The sequence below is a fragment of the Lissotriton helveticus genome, chromosome 9 (assembly GCF_964261635.1).
Source record: "Lissotriton helveticus chromosome 9, aLisHel1.1, whole genome shotgun sequence".
NCBI lineage: Eukaryota > Metazoa > Chordata > Amphibia > Caudata > Salamandridae > Lissotriton > Lissotriton helveticus.
In genome coordinates this window covers 952,625,846-952,644,340 of record NC_136070.1, presented here as the reverse complement: position 1 = coordinate 952,644,340, position 18,495 = coordinate 952,625,846, and the positions used below count along the sequence as shown (strand labels likewise).

Genomic DNA, 18,495 nt, shown 5'->3' with positions numbered 1-18,495 from the left:
GTGCCTCTGAGTGTGGTCCTGGGGTCGGTGTGGATCTGAAAGTGGAGATGTTCGGCGGTTGTAAGGTTGTCGTCTGAGCTAGTCGTGATTTTGATGGTGTTCCTATGGATGATGGCGATGCCTCCTCCTGTCTGAATGGTGCGGTCTTTGCGGATAATCTTGTAGGAGTCCGGTATGGCTATGGCGATGTCGGGTCCTGAGGATGTGTTCATCCATGTTTCTGTGAGGAAGGCGATGTCCGGTGACGCAGTGTCGAGTAGGTCCCAGAGTTCAGTTGCGTGTCTGTGGACTGAGCGGGTGTTAAGCAGTATGCATTTCAGGCGGTCAGAGTCGGTGCTTTGTGCTGAGGGAGTGGATTTGGTGAGGGATCTGGAGCAGTTGTACTTGCAGGAGACGCAGGCGAAAGGGCCGTGGGTACGTCCAGGGAAGGTAACGCAGCAAAGAGGTGTGCGTCCGGGGTTGAGGGCGAGGAGAGTTGCGGCGTCATAAGTGACTCTAGTGGGTTGGGTGTGGCGGGGACCAGGGGGTATGGCGTTGGGTGCGGTCCAGGCGCGGACGGGCGCAGACGGGCTTACCTTTGGCGCACCTTCGGCGCGCATGGGGCGCGACCGCTGCGCGTGAACGCTGCGTGAACAGGCATCAGTCATATGTGGAAAGTGGGAGGGGGAGGGGCGAGGGGGGGGTCAGCTGGGAGGCGGGAGCGGGGTGGAGCTCAGGTCAGGGAGGCAAAACAACAACAACAAATACAATTAAAATGGCCGCAAGTATTCTTGTCTCAGGGTTGGGGCTGAATGCACGTGAATAGCGCTACGCTGACGGTAATGGCGCTGGCACAATCAGGCACGAGTGTACAGGCAGCAGAGATATTTGTTATAATTGAAGCGCACCTTGGCAGACAAGCGCTACGGGTAATTTATCAGCAGTGATATGCTAATGTGGAACAATGCGAAGCCGTCTAGCGCAAACAGTGATTTAATAATGAAAATGAAAATTCAAGGCAAAGCAGTCTTGCGCTACGATCTGTCGGCAATAATAACACTTAATCCGGTTGAAGCGAGCAAGGCAGGTTATGCACTTATCAGTCTGGCGGTGCAGGGAGCAGCAGGGAGCAGCGTGTGGAGCGACCTCTTCTGCGAAGAGCAGGGCGGTCACAGCGTGAGGACGGTGGAGAGAGGAAAGCAGTATCCGTGGGAGGGGGGGGTCAGCTAGGAGGCGGGAGCGGGGTGGAGCTCAGGTCAGGGAGGCAAAACAACAACAACAAATACAATTAAAATGGCTGCAAGTATTCTTGTCTCAGGGTTGGGGCTGAATGCACGTGAATAGCGCTACGCTGACGGTAATGGCGCTGGCACAATCAGGCACGAGTGTACAGGCAGCAGAGATATTTGTTATAATTGAAGCGCACCTTGGCAGACAAGCGCTACGGGTAATTTATCAGCAGTGATATGCTAATGTGGAACAATGCGAAGCCGTCTAGCGCAAACAGTGATTTAAAAATGAAAATGAAAATTCAAGGCAAAGCAGTCTAGCGCTACGATCTGTCGGCAATAATAACACTTAATCCGGTTGAAGCGAGCAAGGCAGGTTATGCACTTATCAGTCTGGCGGTGCAGGGAGCAGCAGGGAGCAGCGTTTGGAGCGACCTCTTCTGCGAAGAGCAGGGCGGTCACAGCGTGAGGACGGTGGAGAGAGGAAAGCAGTATCCGTGGGAGGGGGGGTCAGCTGGGAGGCGGGAGCGGGGTGGAGCTCAGGTCAGGGAGGCAAAACAACAACAACAAATACAATTAAAATGGCCGCAAGTATTCTTGTCTCAGGGTTGGGGCTGAATGCACGTGAATAGCGCTACGCTGACGGTAATGGCGCTGGCACAATCAGGCACGAGTGTACAGGCAGCAGAGATATTTGTTATAATTGAAGCGCACCTTGGCAGACAAGCGCTACGGGTAATTTATCAGCAGTGATATGCTAATGTGGAACAATGCGAAGCCGTCTAGCGCAAACAGTGATTTAATAATGAAAATGAAAATTCAAGGCAAAGCAGTCTAGCGCTACGATCTGTCGGCAATAATAACACTTAATCCGGTTGAAGCGAGCAAGGCAGGTTATGCACTTATCAGTCTGGCGGTGCAGGGAGCAGCAGGGAGCAGCGTTTGGAGCGACCTCTTCTGCGAAGAGCAGGGCGGTCACCGGCATAGAGTAGCAGAGTATAGTGTCATTGTGTGGAATGGTATAGAATAGATTGGAGTGGTGTAGAGTGGAATGGCTTTGAGTGGAGTAGCGTAGAGTAGTACAGTTGTGAGTGTAAGTAACCATAGCGTCACTAGAGGCAACAAATAAAGTGAAAGCAACATATATAAGAAATTGCATGCCTATGTTAAACAGAACACATGTACATGGTCCAAGCTCCAGGGAGTAGCTAGCATAAACAAGCATTTGCAATGCAATAGGACTCGCATTTACGCAAGATCTATTGCATTGACTACGGGAGTCCAGGCGGAGGGCAGGGAGCGAGAAGGAACGAACAACGAGAGTGGGGGGGGGGCGAGAACGCATGGACTGCGGGAGTGGGTGGTGGAAAAGAAGGCACAGGAAGAAAATAGTTACTGTGAAACACTTGAAGTAAAGGGGCCAGTAGCCTTGGAAGGATACAAATGGATACAAATGACGACATGGTCGTCATAAGGAGGGACCAACAAGCCTAAAACGGTGAACAGCCATTACAACGCGGCTGTTTCACCACAAGTCATTACATCGCATGCGTTACAACGCATGCGATGTAACAGCGTGTACCATTACTACGCATACCATGACATCGCATGTGCTTTTACAACGTATGTAATGCAATGGCTATCAACGCCGTTGTGAGGAAACTGAGGCTCTTCCGTTTCCTCACAACGACGTTGTGACACGCACTGCCCCTCAGATGACGCTTGAACCAGGAAAGAGGAACCGCGAGGAATGAGAGGTAAGGGGGCTTGGGGGTAGGGGGAGGGTCGTGCTGGATGTAGTGTTTAGGGTATTGTTTTGGTGTTTGTGCAGTGTAGGTAGGGGAGGGTTGTGCTGGGTGTAGTGTTTCAGTATAGGGAGCAGACTGGGGTGGTGGGCAGGTTCATGCTGGGGGTAGTATTTTAGGGTTTAGGGTAGTGTTGTGGTGTTTGTGTAGAGTAGGGTAGTGTTTTAGGGTTCAGTGTAGTGTTGGGGGGGTAGGGCAGGGTAGTGTTTGAGTGTAGGGACCAGACTGGGGGTGGGGGTAGGGGGAGGGTCGTGCAGGGGGTAGTGTTTTAGGGTTTAGGGTAGTGTTGTGGTGTTTGTGTAGGGTAGTGTTTTAGGGTTTAGTGTAGTGTCTGGGGTAGTGCAGGGTAGTGTTTGAGTGTAAGGACCGGACTGGGGGTAGGGGTAGGGGAAGGGTTGTGCAGGGGGTAGTGTTTTAGGGTTTAGGGTAGTGTTGTGGTGTTTGTGTAGGGTAGTGTTTTAGGGTTTAGTGTAATTTTGGGGGCACGCAGGGTAGTGTTTGAGTGTAGGAATCGGACTGGGGTAAGGGAGGGTCGTGCTGGAGGTAGTTTTTTAGGGTTTAGGGTAGTGTTGTGGTGTTTGTGTAGGTGTAGGGTAGTGGTTTAGGGTAGTGTCGGGGGTCATGCAGGATAGTGTTTGAGTGTAGGGACCGGACTGGGGGTAGGGGGAGGGTCGTGCTGGGGGTAGTGTTTTAGGGTTTAGGATAATGTTGTGGTGTTTGTGTAGTGTAGGGCTGTGTTTTAGGGTTTAGTGTAGTGTCAGGGAATCATGCAGGGTAGTGTTTGAGTGTAGGGACCGGACTGGGGGCAGGGGATAGTGTTGTGGGGTTTGTGTAGTGTTGGGTAGTGTTTTAGGGTTTAGGGTAGTGTCGGGGGAGGTAGTGCAGTGTAGTGTTTGAGTGTAGGGACTGGAGTGGGGGCAGGGGGACGGTCGTGCTGGGGGTAATGTTTTAAGGTTTAGAGTAGTGTTGTGGTGTTTGTGTAGTGTAGGGTAGTGTTTTTAGGGTTTAAGGTAGTGTCTGAGGTCGTGCAGGGTAGTTTAAATGTAAGGAGAAGACTGGGGGTCAGGGGGGGTTCTGCAGGGGAACTAAATTTGGGTTTAGGGTAGGGCAGGGTAGAGTTACCTACCTTTCAAACTTTTACCATGAGTGTACCTTTACCACGCATGCCTTTGAGTTTTAATGGCATGTGCCTTTGAGTTTTAATGGCATGCGTGGTAAAGGTATAGTTGTGGTAAAAGTTTGCGATGTAATGGTATGTCGTTGTCATTGACATCACGTAGTAATACCCGCGTTGTAATGGCACGCGTTGTATTAATATGCAATGTAATGAGTCATATTCCCTAAAACGAATCGGAAGGCAGCATTTGGGACTTAAGCCAATAAAAAAAATGGGCAGAGAGTGGGCGGAGCTTCCACACTATACTGAATACTGCATACCTCGCAAGGCGTGCGACGCATGCACTGCAATGCTAGGCTCGACCTAAAAAGGAAGGGAAGCCTACAGGAGCTAAACAATTGAAAGCCTGGAAATGAGAGGAACAACGAAAACAACTAATGATATGTTGTGGGCAAACTGTAAGCTGACTGAATTGTAAACAATATGTCTCGCAGCACAACAAATGCGCTGTATAGACGAACCCTAAAAAGGGAAGAGCATGTTGTGCATTTATATCTTGAAATGAACATAACTACTTATTTTTTCTTGGGACAAATCGTCACTCTATGTTTCTCACATAGTGCCTTAAATGTCAAACATCAGAGCACTGAAAACCTGAAACGTAAATGGAAATATCAACTTGGCAGCTGCGAGTTGGTCACATAAGACGAGGCAACAGCTGCGCTGACAAGGCAGACCTAAAAAGAAAGGAGTGGCTGCATCTCACTCACCCTTGGCACGAGTTCAGCTGTGGTGCAGTCCCTCGTCCCAGTTCCCACGAGACAAACAAACAGCTGCTGTGACTGAGGCGCGTTTAAGACCCGGATGTAAAGCAACGCTCGGAGACTTTTGACAGTCCGAAATGGTAAGGCAAAAACAACCACTTTTAAACTGCGTAGGTGGAAGGGGTCCGCGTGCCGGGAAAAGTTTCAGGATTCGCAGGGGGCTTCTTACAAGACCACGTCACCACGAGGGTCTTAGAGAAGGCGGCGCAACAAAAAGAGTATTTACTCCGGGGTTGTTTATTTTGTTCTCTTCGGTCACAACATATTAGGGTTGAGATACTCTCCAGGAAGGAGGTGGTAAAGGAATCCGTTTCAAATGTAAGTTTCAAGTCATTATGTAGAAGATACATTTTTTCCAGCAAAAAGAAACGCATTGAAACTGTGAATAGGGTTTTAAACAGCAGTAGAAATATTTATTGCTAAAAGCTAACAGTGGAAGTTTGAACTCGGCTCCCGTTTTCCCCCTGCTGAGTCCTGCAGCCAGGTAGACGCGACAGTATCAAGCCAAGACGCAACCAGCATTAGCTACAGCTGTGGCACTCCAAGCTTCTCACCTTCCCGGACGGATCCCAATGATTTATTGGAGGTGGGTGAGCCGAAAAAGTAACAGGGAGAGCCGCCTGGCTCGGATCTCAGCCCGTTTACGAGTCAAAGCCAGAAAATATTTGCAATGTAAGGCAATCAACAAACGTCACATAAAACATTATGCATTCAACAAACGTCACATAAAACATTATAAAGTCTCTTCACAATTTTAAAAAGCGTATTTCTTTAACACGTAGAAGCTTTAACATTAATAGGGCACGTTCAAGCAATCAATCAGAGATTTGTGAAGCGCACTATTTACCCGTGGGGGTCTCAAGGTGCTGGGTGGAGGGGGCATTCGAGCAGGTGAGTCTCATCCGCAGAGTCAGATCTTGAGGCTCTTCCTGAATGCTTGCAGTGGGGGGATTCATCTGATGCAGAGGGGGAGTTCGTTCCAGGTCTTGGCCGCGATGGAGGAGAAGGCTCTTCCTCCCGTTCTGTCTCTGCAGATGCGTGGGATTTCGGCCAGGGCAAGGTTGGCGGAGCGGAGGATTCTCTTGGGTTTGAGAAGGAGATTCTTTAGTAGAGGTATTGGGGTCTGGTTTTGTGGAGTGAGTTGTAGGCGAGCAGCTTGAAGATCACTCTCTTCTCGACGGGGAGCCAGTGGGGGTCTCGTAGGTGCTGGGTGATGTGGTCTTGTCGTGGGTTGCCAAGGATAAGTCTGGCTGCGGCGTTCTTGATGGTCTGGAGTTTGAGGAGTAGAGATTTGTTGATTCCGTCGTAGAGTGCGTTCTTGTTGTCCAGTCTGCTGGTTATGAGTACGTGGGTGACAGTCTTTCTGGATTCGTGGGGGGATCCATTTGAAGGTCTTGCAGTGGATGCAGAGGGTATTGAAGCACATGGAAGATACAGCATTGACCTGTCGATGCATGGTAAGGGAGGAGTCGAGTATGATGCCGAGATTGCGGGCATGGTCCATGGGTGTGGGAGGGTTGCCAAGGGCGGTGGGCCACAAGGTGTTATCCCATGCGGAGGGGGTGGATCCGAGGATGAGGACTTCTGTTTTCTCCCAGTTGAGCTTCAGGCAGCTGCTGCTCATCCAGGATGCGATGTCTTTCATTCCTTCTTGAAAACTGTGTTTGGTGATGTCGGGTTCCTTGGTGAGGGAGAGGATGAGCTAGGTGTCATCGGTGTAGGATACTATGCTGAGACAGTGTTTTCTGATGATGGTAGCGAGGGGGCCATGTAGATGTTGATAAGCGTGGGGCTGAGTGAGGATCCTTGAGGTACTCTGCAGCTGGTCTCTGTGGGTTCAGAGAGGAAGGGCGGGAGTCTGATTCTTTGAGTTCGGCTGGTGAGGAAGAAGCGGATCCAGTCTAGGGCAGTTCCCTGTATGCGGGTGTCGTGGAGTCTGGCGTTTAGTGTGCGGTGGGAGACAGTGTTGAAGGCTGCTTAGAGGTCTAGTAGTGTGGCCTTGGTCGAGGAGAGTGCGGATGTCTTCCGTGACGGCTAGGAGGGCGGTCTCTGTGCTGTGGTTGCTGCAGAATCCAGATTGAGAAGTGTTGAGGATCAAGTTAGTTTCTATGAAGTTCATGAGCTGGTTGTTGACGATCTTCCTGGTGACTTTGGCTGTGAAAGGCAGGAGAAAGATGGTTCTGTAGTTCTTGAAGTCTGTCAGGTCTGCGTAGGGCTTCTTGAGGAGGGGTTTGATTTCTCCACGTTTCCAGTCATCGGGCAATGTGCAAGTTTCGAGGGTGCAGTTGATACTGTGTCGGAGTTCAGGTGCTATAGTGGAGGTGGCTCTGTGGAAGAGATGCGGCGGGCAGGCGTCGGTGAGGGCTCCTGAGTATATGCTCCTCATGGTCCTAGCGGTGTCTTCTGTGGAGACGGGGGTCCAGGCGGTGATGGTAGGCTGGGTGGCGTTGACGGTGGTAGGTGTACTGTCTGTGCCTTGGTTCCGTTCGTCAAAGTTGTCTTAGAGAATTCTGATATTGTGATGGAAGTAGGAGCAGAGTTTGTTGCAGAGGTCCTGGGAGGAAGGGAAGTCGGAGGTTTCGCTGGGGGGGTGAACTCTTGTATGATACTGAAGAGTTCCTTAGAGTTGCAGGAGTTGTGAGGTAACGGGTTTTTAGGAACCCGTTTGGTGCCAGGGGATAACACCCGAAGACCTCTGAGTTCTCCCTGTTCCGGACCACAGAAACACGGAGTCTTCTAGTCGCAGTCAGAGATCAAGTTTTATTGGCAGCTACCAAGTAACAGAAGTCCTAGAAGCACGACAAGCACGGGTCATGTGTTCTCAGGAGACTGTTCGTTTTTACAGAACCAGCCTTCTCCTTATATACAGAAATAATAGCTGCAAGCAAGAATTCTTGAGTTTATGATATGGCTATACACATATTTCTACAATAATACAAAAGAGCGAAGTCATGTAGGCAAGCCCGTATTTTAGATGTCCAAGTAGTGATAGATTACCTAGCCAGGCCCGGAACTCCCATCAGATATCGGTGAAGCCCCAATAAAAGAAGGCACCTCCTAGTCATAAAACTGGCCATAAACAGGGGGCGTGGACAGGTGTGTATGTGTGTAGAAAACATGATCTGTACGCGATGAATGGTTTGTGGTATGTTGTGCATTGATGCTATCGTGTTTGGCCACTGGGCGAGGAGCTGCCCAAACAGGTTTGGCTGGAGGCAAGGGGGTCAGTTGGGACAGGTCAGGGGGGAGTCAGGGAAGGTGGACGTGTCCTTTGAGATCAAGCTCGACCTTTAATTGACTTATCATGAGGGCAAGACACAAGATGGATACCGTTTTACAAAATGGTGTCTGAGGGGTCGGGACGGATTCAGGGGTGTTAGCATGTCTCGATCATGACGCAAATGCATAGGAATGATGTCCTAATCATTATCGGTTCGTCGACACCAAATTCGTCACGGTACGTTGATGTTTCGGGACACGGGTATCGGACCTCGATACCGGGACAACAGTAGGGTCCAGAATTTCAGAACCACAGTTGGAGAGGATCCTGGATGAAGTTCCTCTTCATGGATATTCTGTCTTGGCGGTCTTGTAGGTGGTTCATGCTTCTGAGGATTTGCCATTCCTCCAAGCTTTCTCTAGTCATCGGCACGTTCGCTTGGATTCTTGGAGGTCAGTGGTGAACCAGATGGCTTTTGTGGTGCTTTGTCAGAGTTCTGGAGGCGGGCGAGCGTGTTTACGCAGTCGGTGATCCATCTGTGGAGTTTGTCGACTGCAGAGTTGGCGTCAGGCGTGGTGGGTAGAGGAGCGCAGTTGAGAACGGAGTTGAGCAGCTCTTCGGTGATCTTGCTCCAGTTCCTGCGCGGGGGCAGGGTGTAGGCTTGTGTGCATTTGGTTTCAAAAAGGAGAAGTGGACACAGTGGTAGTCGGTTCAGAGGGGTTGCGGGGTGTGGCTGGTGTGAATGTTGTTTTCTCCTGTGAAGATGGTGTTGAGGGTGTGTAGTGCCTTGTGGGTGGGGGCGGTGACGAGCTGTTTAAGTCTGAGGTTGGCGAGGTTGTCCAGGAGTGCAGTGGAGTTGGGGTCGCTGAGGTTGTAGAGGTGGAAATTCAGGTCTCCGAGGAGTACGTAGTCCATGGAGGCAAGGGCGTGGGGCGTGATGAGGTCTATGATGGTTGTGGTGAACGTGGTGCACAGTCCGGGAGGTCTGTAGGCGAGGGTGCCGCATAGAGTCGTTCTGCGGTTGATCTCGATCTGGAAATGGAGGTGTTCCATGGGGGACGAGGAGTCGATCATGCTGGCTGTAGTGAGTTGGAGGTAGTTTTTGTGTGCGATGGTGAGTCCACCTCCAGGGTGGTTGGGGCGGTCCTTCCTCTGGATCTTCTACCCGTCGATGGCGGTTGCGATGTCTAGTGCACAGCTGACATTGATCCAGGTCTCTGTGAGGAAAGCAACGTCGGGCGATACGTTTTTGAGGTGGTCCCAGATTTCTACTGTGTATCTGTGTAGGGAGCACCATTGAGGTGGATGCATCTCAGCGGTTTGGACTCACTGGTGTCTGGTGGGTTGGAGGTAGCAGTGGGGGTCAGGATGTGGGTGAAGGTGCGGCGGAAGTGTCGGCAGTAGGACTGGCCTTGGGTGGTGTTTGGCGTCAACAGCTGGCAGTCGTTATTTCTTCTGGGGTTGAGTGCGTGGAGGGTTGCTGGGTCATATAGGTAGGTGGTCGGAGGACCAGGGTCCATGGCACTGGTTGTGGTCGGGCCGCAGACGGGCGCCGACAGGCGCAGACGGACTTGCCTTTGGCACGCCAGCAGCCGCCATTAAGTAGTGTTTGTGGGGAGGGAGATCAGCTGGGAAGCGGGCGCGGGAACACGCAGGGGGGAGGGCTGCAGGGGCAGCAGCAGAGGAGAGGCTCGAACACCTACCTGAACCAGAGAGGTGCTGGGGGCAGGGGCACAACAAAAGAGCTGTGTGAGGGGAGAGTAGTTTCCCTGACCAGGACTCCATTAAGCACTACAAGATTTATTTATTTATGCTTTTTAATACAGTGCATACTTTACCCGAAGGTTTCAGAGCGCTTTATAATAGAACCAGTTACATTACATAAGGAATTCAGAGTACATGAATGTTACAAAAGATACAAACAGATAAACTCGAAACTCAAAAAGAATGGTAGTAAATACATATGTCTACTACAGATACTCATGGCTAGAGTTACATATATATATACAAGTTGCAAATTCACTCAAGATTACATATTAAGAAAAGTCGAAGCGATTAGGGTTGGGCACATATATATTAGATATTTACAGAACATGATCTTGCCATTGCTGGGGTTCTTGCGGTGCTCGTTCAGCCAAGCCTTCACGGTGCTGTTCCACTCACAGGCGGTGTTCTTGGGCCTTGAGAGAATCCTAGAGCTGGTGCTGGCCGTAAGGGTCGAAGGCCAGGTGGTGCTGGGTAAAGGCGGTGTGCTAGATCCCGGGATGTTCAAGTGGGCCCTCACTGCTGGTTTTGCCGAGGCCCAGCGGGACACTGCATGGTGAGAGGGGCCCCTCCTGGTCATCAGGTGCCGCCTTTAGCCCCCACTGCTTGCTGGATACACGCTGCAAGCCCCACAAGGCTTCCGTGGTACTTCATCCCTCTGTTAGTTCAGCTGAGGGGAAGGGTGCCCGCTCTCTGCCCAGTTCCACCACGGACCATCTGGGAGATGATTGTTGGCTTGTGGCGGCCCCCAGATGAGCGCAAAATATTTTTGTACAACCGGTAGTCTGAACTCACATATTTGAAAGTGTTTTATATGCAATAATAAAGAAAAAAAAGTTTTGGTGAAATGAAATATTTGGCTAAGATCTCACAATTTACGTGAGGAAGCAGCGGTTTATCCAGGTTGTCTGGTTTGACTTTGTACAAATCACCCAGTAAATGGGTATCTATTTTTCATTGGAGAAGTGTGGCTCAATGGTTAGAGCGGCAAACCCTGATGCAGAGGTCTGGCCCGGGGTTAAATACCCGCCTCGGCGGGTCTTGGGATCAATTTCCCCGGACCTGATAATTCTCGCCTCGGTGCCTATTCTAATCATGGGTCCCACTCTGCAACTCTGGGCAATAGCTTGCTTAATCTCCACAACGGCCCCAACAGCGCTAGGATGCCTGGCTTCACCTTGGGGGTGCCCAGGAGTGGGCACTTCACAGGGAAAGGCCAGGAAGGGTTCCACAGCGGTATGTGTACAGCGCCTTGAGACCCCTTCGGGGGTGATTCGTTCACTATATAAGCACTCCATTTACATTCATTCCTAGTGTTAAGCCTTTCTTTTGGCCTCTTAGTGCCTAATTTCTATAGTTTTTAAATATAGCGGGAACAGGACAGAAGACCGACCTCTTTACAGGAACGCCAGCTAATTTGCATAAGACCACATGCATCGTTTATAGGCATACAGAATCACAGTATGTAGAGCTGACACCCAGACTTGAAACTAGTTTCCTACCTCTAAAGTCTGTAGCTATGATGTAACGCCACATCCGGAAGTGAGCATGAAACAAGACCTTGAGGTAAGCCCGAGCCAGGCTTCAGTCTTGAGCCTGTCTCCAGGCTTCAGGGACTCGTTCATCTGTATAATTTAAGGATACACTAGTTTGCTATGAAAAAGTATATTTCACATGTTTATTGTATGGTTTTATGTGGAAGTGCTTCTTCTACTCTCTGGTCAAATTCCAGTAGGAAATGTCTGTCTACTAATGCAAGATTAAATAAAAGCATGAAATATAAAGAGGAGCTAAACTGTCAACATGGTTTAATGCAACGTTTTATACATCCGTTTTTGAGAAATAGATCAGTGTGTTTGCCACTAAAGTGAAGGACATGAATACAGGGCCAGATAGGGACCCGTTTCAATGTCCGTTTTTAATTTCTACCGGGTCTGAGATCCAGAGCGAACCGGCCCACTTAAAGCCCTGGTTCAACATTAATTTGTACAAGGTGGCCATACGTTGGTACACTCTTATTTATTACTTAAAGAATCCATGCAGTGTAAAGGAAACAAAAAACAACTCTATTGACCCAAATCTGCATCACAAACTGTCACTAACTAAAGGCTTTCCAGATGTTGCTTTGTTTGATGATGTCTGCTTGGGTTGTGACATCATTCACTGGATGGATCCTTTTAATAATCAGTCCGTATCAAAAGCAGGTGGCTCTTCAGTTATGATAACCTTTAATCACTGAAGCATATCGGGTGGCTGTACTCCTCCGGTAGCTGTGCTCCTTCCTTCTACCAAGCTGCCAGTCACTTCTGATACACTTCAGCTGTTCTTGTACTTCCTGGTTACCTCTCACTTCCAGAGATTCCTCATCGTAAATGCCCTTACAGGTAAACATTCACTTCCTGCCTCCCTATTTTCCCTCACAATAGTTTTCAGGTGAAAGTAAAAAAAATTCTAGCAGTCGCTTGAAAGAATTTTCAATTCTATTAAGGACACGGAGTCGAGGATTATGGTTCTCTATTCTTTACTGCAAATACACAGGAGCCAATGAAATTAAAATAAAATTTTAGTAATCATCAAAACTACATTTCCCTTGTGCAGTCCCATGACATCACTCCCCTTCCACCAATCATGTCTCGATACAGTCTATATAACTTGCTGCCTCCATATCACTTCCTCTTTCTTTGAGTGACTCCAACTGATGAAAACTAGAACTTTCACAAAACACAACAAGGTAGAGTGCAGTTAGGAACTGAAATGCCATGATTGGGTCAAGCACCTCCTCCCATAAGGAATGTGGGACCGTTCAAAATGGGAAGGCCATCCTTAATGGTAGAGGATGCCTCACACACATAATAGTGTCATCCTTCATCATCAGCATCCTCTCACCTTCCTGGTAAGATGGTGCTACCAGGGCGGACTCAACCTCCGCGAAGACTTGACGGCAGAAGGGAGTTCTTACATACAAATATTGGACAGAGGTGGATCCAGCTAAATTAAAAACACCTTCGTGTTCCTCAATTATCACCTTTACTCGTGAGGACCATAGTTATATTAAAATCAATTCTAATGACGTGTATCACAGAGTACAATGACTCAAGCCCGTCTTTTCCTTGCCAACATGTTTCTGCCCTCAATAATTAGCATAAAAGTCTGGGGCATTCTTCAGGGCTAGTGAATCCCTATCATATTGGCCCCTAGGTAGTGATGCAAGTGCAACACCTACCTAATTTCTCAGGTGAATCCTACCTAGGCTACTAGTTTCCCAAATTACGTTGATAACCCTAGGCTTTAGGGGATACCGATAGGCTGGTCAGAGAGAGGGTTGTATCCTTCATTGTCACACTTTCGTCAGAAGGATCACCATCATGTGAACCTAGCACCTTCCACTCTTTGCAGCTGGTGCCAAGCTAGGTACCTGGCAGAAACACGTTCGCAAGGAAAAGACAGGCTTGAGTCATTGTAATCCGTGATACCTGTCATTAGATTTGTTTTAGTATTCCTAGGGTCTTCACGAATTAGGGATGGCCTTCCCGTTTTGAACAGTCCCAAGTTACTTATAGTAGGAGGTGCTTGACCCAATATGGGGTTTTGTACCATTTCTGTTCCTACTGGCATCCTACCTTGTTGTGTTTTGCACATTTTTGATTTTGGAGGACTGTAGGGGTGCCTTTCTCCTCCACATCTCTCTTTTGTGGTAACAAACTAGAACTTTGAACCATAACTGTTCAGAAAACCAGGAATCTCTCTTGGTCGAAGACCCATCCAGAATGAACAGGTGTTGCCATTCTTTCTGATCAATGATCAAATTCAGAACATTAGAACGTCAACCAGCTCTTGGTATGATATCCAAGGGTACCCCCTGTTTACCATCACATCCCGTGAAGAAAAGTAAACACCACGTATTAACACCCCTATTACTTCATTAATACAGCAGGATTGGGCAGTATCTCATGCAAGTTCATATCTGACACTTTAATGTAATCACAGTTAAAATGTCTTAAAAATTCCTTAAGATACATCAGGGATGATTTTTTTTATTTTAAACCTTTATTGAACAAATTTGCACAGCAGGGTTACAAAATTGCACTTCATCAAGACATTATATACGAGCAGAGGGACCCCAAACATGTGGGGAGACCCCATTCGATATTATGCAACAGAGGTTACCTCAGGCGCGTAAAACATGTTATTGATACAGAGAAGAAAATGCGGAGGCAGCACTGGGGGGGGGGGAGTGTAAGCCAAGGGGAAAGGCTCATCAAATGGGGGAGAGAAGCTAGGAAAGCAGAGGGAGGAATAAGCGGTGAGACGGCACCTCAATGGCCATCACCTGCGGCCGCCGTGGGCAGATCGCAGGAGGGGAACGCGGGGAAGGTCGCAGTATGCTGAGAGTTACGTCTTGAGAGGAAATATACAAGTGGACGCCATATGTCAATTGGGTGGGATTTGGCCGGCATTAAGTCTCAGAATTCGGACAGGAGTATCTGACAGCGAGAAGCATCCTCAAGCCAAGTGTCAACCCTGGATGCAGGCCTGCGACCCCAGCACATGGAGACCCTACGCCTCGCAAGAACAAGAAGCATCGCAGTCAGGTGGCGTGTAGTATTTGGGCAGAATTTCACGTAGCCTAGAAGACAAAACAAAGGGTCTGGCTGGACCAGTGACTAGGTGATCTCAGAGATAGCGGGACACTCCTCTCACCAGCATGCGGAGATCTGAGGGCACAACCAGGCTAGGTGGGAAAAGTCAGCCGCAAGGAGTGGAACATCGCAGACATCTGTTGCTGGGGATAAGTCCTATTTTGTGCAGCTGAGCAGGAGTTTGGTAAAGCCTATGCAATTACTTAAAGTGAATGAGGCGCATGCCGTAATTTGGGAATAGTCATTCAATCTGATTGCAACAATAAAGCCAGTCCTCTTGAGAGAGTTCGAGATCCAGGTCCTCACACCACGCCAGGCATGCCCAGTCTGTAGAGATGGGAGATGCCGCCAGTGCAAGGGCGTAAATTTTGGTGACCAGCTTTCGGGGGGAAGGGGATGTGTAAAGGAAGTTAAGAGTGGCCATCGAGGAAGGAGGCTGGAGAAACGTGGGGTGAAGCTCCCTGCAAATAGCCCTTAGTTGATAGTAGAGCAGAGTGTCCATGGGGCTGGAATCAACAGCAAGGGCGAAGAACGAGTCCCCAGGGTAGAGGTTCAACACTGTGGAAAGCCCCAAGCGGGTTGTGTGTTTAACCATCCCGGCTGACTGAAGGACGGAGGGGTGGGGAAGCTGGGTGATGAGCAATAGGCATGGCATTTGCGGAGAGCATGCTGGAGCCTGAGAGTTTCCGGAGCCCGTCTCAGGCCAGGCGCAGAGTTTCAACCGTGTCAATCTCGGTGCGTGGAAGTTTCGCCAGGGCGAATAAGGCAGTTGTGAGCGGCCAGGGGGCAGTCAGGTCGGCCTCCACCGTGACATGCGGCTGAAAAGGAGTTGGGTGGAGCCAGAAATGGAGAAAAATGGCCTGGGCACTGAGGGCCTATAGTTTAGTTTAAAATCTAGGGCGCCAAGACCACCACGTGACATCAGGAGGGTGAGGATATTGTAAGCCATTCTGGGTGATGAGCAGAGAGCGTAATCTGCGCAGAAAGTGGGCAGTGAGAGGGATGGGAATATTGACAAATACATACAAAAACTTTGGGAGCACCACCATCTTGGCGATGGCTATGCAACCCGCCAGTGACAAGGGTAACTGGCGCCAGAGGGGAATCTTGGACTCCAACCAGTCCACAGCGTGGCCAAAGTTGGCCCTCCAAAGTTCATCTACGTCCCTACTAAGCCAAATACCTAAATATCTAGTACAGGGGTCTCCAACCTTTACTGTGAGAGCTACTTCTGATCAGTGAAAATCGTCTTGAGCTACTAAAGGCCAAGCAACTCACGCATTTTCAGAGGCACCTCCCACACCCTCATTCATTGTCTTTAAGCCTAATTTGTTTGTGCCCATACTGTAGTTTGAACAAGATACATAGACATACGGGGTTGTTCAAATCTGTCAACAGACTGAAAATCATAACATAATAATCTGTACATCTGGCTCACACCTCATTCACCACACTGCTACGCACTGTGTCCCATAAGATGATAACGATAACCGCATCTTGGTGTTAATCACGCAAGACAAGGAAATACTTCCCACATAGGATCATAAACAAAAAAAAATACTTTGAACCACCCACCCTACACTTGCCATAGCTTGCTAACCATGTAGGTAAGTGCTTCAGTGCCTCACATTAGTAAGCGCTATAAAAATGCTGCAACAGAAGGCTTACCCTTTCTTCATTATCAAAAAAGTAAAACAAAGGGAGGAACGTTATGTTAGTAATTATACATATGATTTTCTTTCATGTCCGGGCCTTTGCAGACCATTGAAACAACAAATGGAAGATATTTGGAAAGGTGACAACCTTACTTTCATTATAAAGCACTTCACTCAGTTCTATAACACATGATTTAACGCTGCAAAGTCAATTTTCAGAAAATGCATAGTTCTGCAATGTTGAGCAACAGACTGTCTGTTAGGCTTTGCACTCGCTGCACAGTCCTCTTCTACTTCCAGTAATAATATAATAGCATTAAACATATGGCAATGTCCCTGAGCACATACCTCAATAAACAGAAAGTTTCATGATTAACTACTCTAATATACAGATCAAATGTATTCAAACTTACACATCATGAAATTTTGAAAACGCTCTAAACAAGTGAGCATACATTTGTTCCTTAAAACAAATGTTAAATCTGATCACACCTCGTGCATGCACACACACTCCAGATATCTATTGCACTCACCAGCCTGCTTTCCTCCTACATAGGCCATGAGTTTCTAAATCAGGGCAATCAAGTCCTTCATTGAACTTACTTCTAAGTAACACCTCAAAAAACAAGCCATATAAAGACAGAACATCAGTGAGATCAAAGTGCATGGGTAAAATCAGGTAAGGGCTAATGAGCCTTGCTGAGAAAAATACCACGCAAGAAAAAATGGCATCAACTCAGACTGAGCAACTAAAATTGTAAACAGAAGCTGCCTTTATTAAACGCAGACTAGTATCGAAGTACTCAACAAATCAAATTGTTTTACATAGCTGTGGTGTACCAAAACACAGCTCCGTGTCACTCAAGCAGAGCTGCCTTGGCACAAAGGAAGAGTGTGGAGGACGAGAGGCTGGGAGTGACAGGACTGGACAGAGAGGTGAAGAGCCTGTTTTGGTAGGATCGGATCAGTGCATGTAAAGCGCTTTGATTTCAACATGGGCTGACTTTGAGCTTTAAAATTGAAAGAAGAGATAATAAAGCACAGTGGCAGCCGACGTTAAAATCAAAGGGCCTTGCATGCCCTGAGCTGCTTTTATTGACTACAGCACATAAGCAAATTTAAAGCGTTCTGTAGTCAGTGACAGCAGTTCACGGCAGGCAAGCACTTTTGATTTTAACTTTGGCCACCACCATGGTAGCAGCTCAGTGCCTGCAATGACCTTTGATTTTAAGGTTAGCTGCCACCGCGCTTTGTTTCTGAAGGAAGAGGTAAAGCGCAGTGGCAGCCGATGTTAAAATCAAAGGCCTGTCAGTGGACTATGTCATTGCTAAATATAAGGAGATGATCTTCACTTGGCGGCTCCCTGTATCAGCGATATGTGACCCAGAGCTTTGACAAGCCCTCAACGAAACCAGCATAGATTACTACACCCTGAACCCTGAATGCTGATACTGCTAGTAACTGAGAAGATGGTCCGGAGATTATGGGAGGTCGCGCTGCCAGGAATGAAGCCTGACTGGAACGGGCGAGCGATGAGCGAAATGAGGGGGAGAAGGCGGGAGGCGAGTAGTTTGGCAATTTAAGACCTTGTTTTCCATATTAATTAATGAGAGGGGACGATAAGAGTCGGAGCTCTGGGGGTTTGTCTGGTTTTAAAAGTAGTGTGAGTAATGCCTTGCAGAGCGAAGGGGGAAACTGACCGTTCTCAAAAGATTCATTATACATGACAGCTAAGTGTGGGAAAAGGAGGGGCGCAAAGGCCTTATAAAAGGATGCTGGCAGGGGCCTTATCGCCGGGCAGGCCGTTAATAGCAGCATGGATTTCTTCTTTGGAGAAGGGCTCATCATGGAATTCCTGGTGAGGGTTGCCAAGCCAGAGGCGCTGAAGGGTATTGAAATGTTGATTGAGAACCTCGCGTGATGACACCGTCCTGGCCATATAAAGTTGAGAGTAAAATGCGATGAAACGCGCCTTGATCTCCTCAGCAGAAGTAGTTCTCTCCGGGCCTCCGTCCTGAAGGGCAGTTATATAGGACGCCGCGTGAGGCGAGCGTAGGAGGTTGGCAAGGGTCTTGTCATGGCGGTACCCCTCACCGAAGCGGCGCGCCTTCGTCTCCCTGCCCAGAAACGCAAGCTCTCTGCTGGCATCATCAGCAAGTCAGTGAGCTTCCCCCGGATCTGAGCGAGCGTCTCGGAGTTAGGGTCCAGGGAATGGGAGGAGTCCATAGCCTTAATCTTGATCTCCAATTTATCAAGAGTGCC

At 48.7% G+C, this 18,495-nt stretch overlaps 1 protein-coding gene across 1 annotated transcript in view; it reads left to right on the top strand.

Annotated features, from left to right (window-relative positions):
• Positions 1-4,908: 4,908 nt before the first annotated feature.
• Positions 4,909-18,495, top strand: part of LOC144783326 (acylamino-acid-releasing enzyme-like) — a 352,393-nt gene continuing 338,806 nt past the window's right edge. The window contains exon 1 of the mRNA XM_078662358.1: positions 4,909-5,034. Within this exon, the coding sequence (XP_078518484.1) occupies positions 5,032-5,034 (3 nt within the window). The 5' untranslated portion in view covers positions 4,909-5,031. The remainder of the gene's footprint in view (positions 5,035-18,495) is intronic.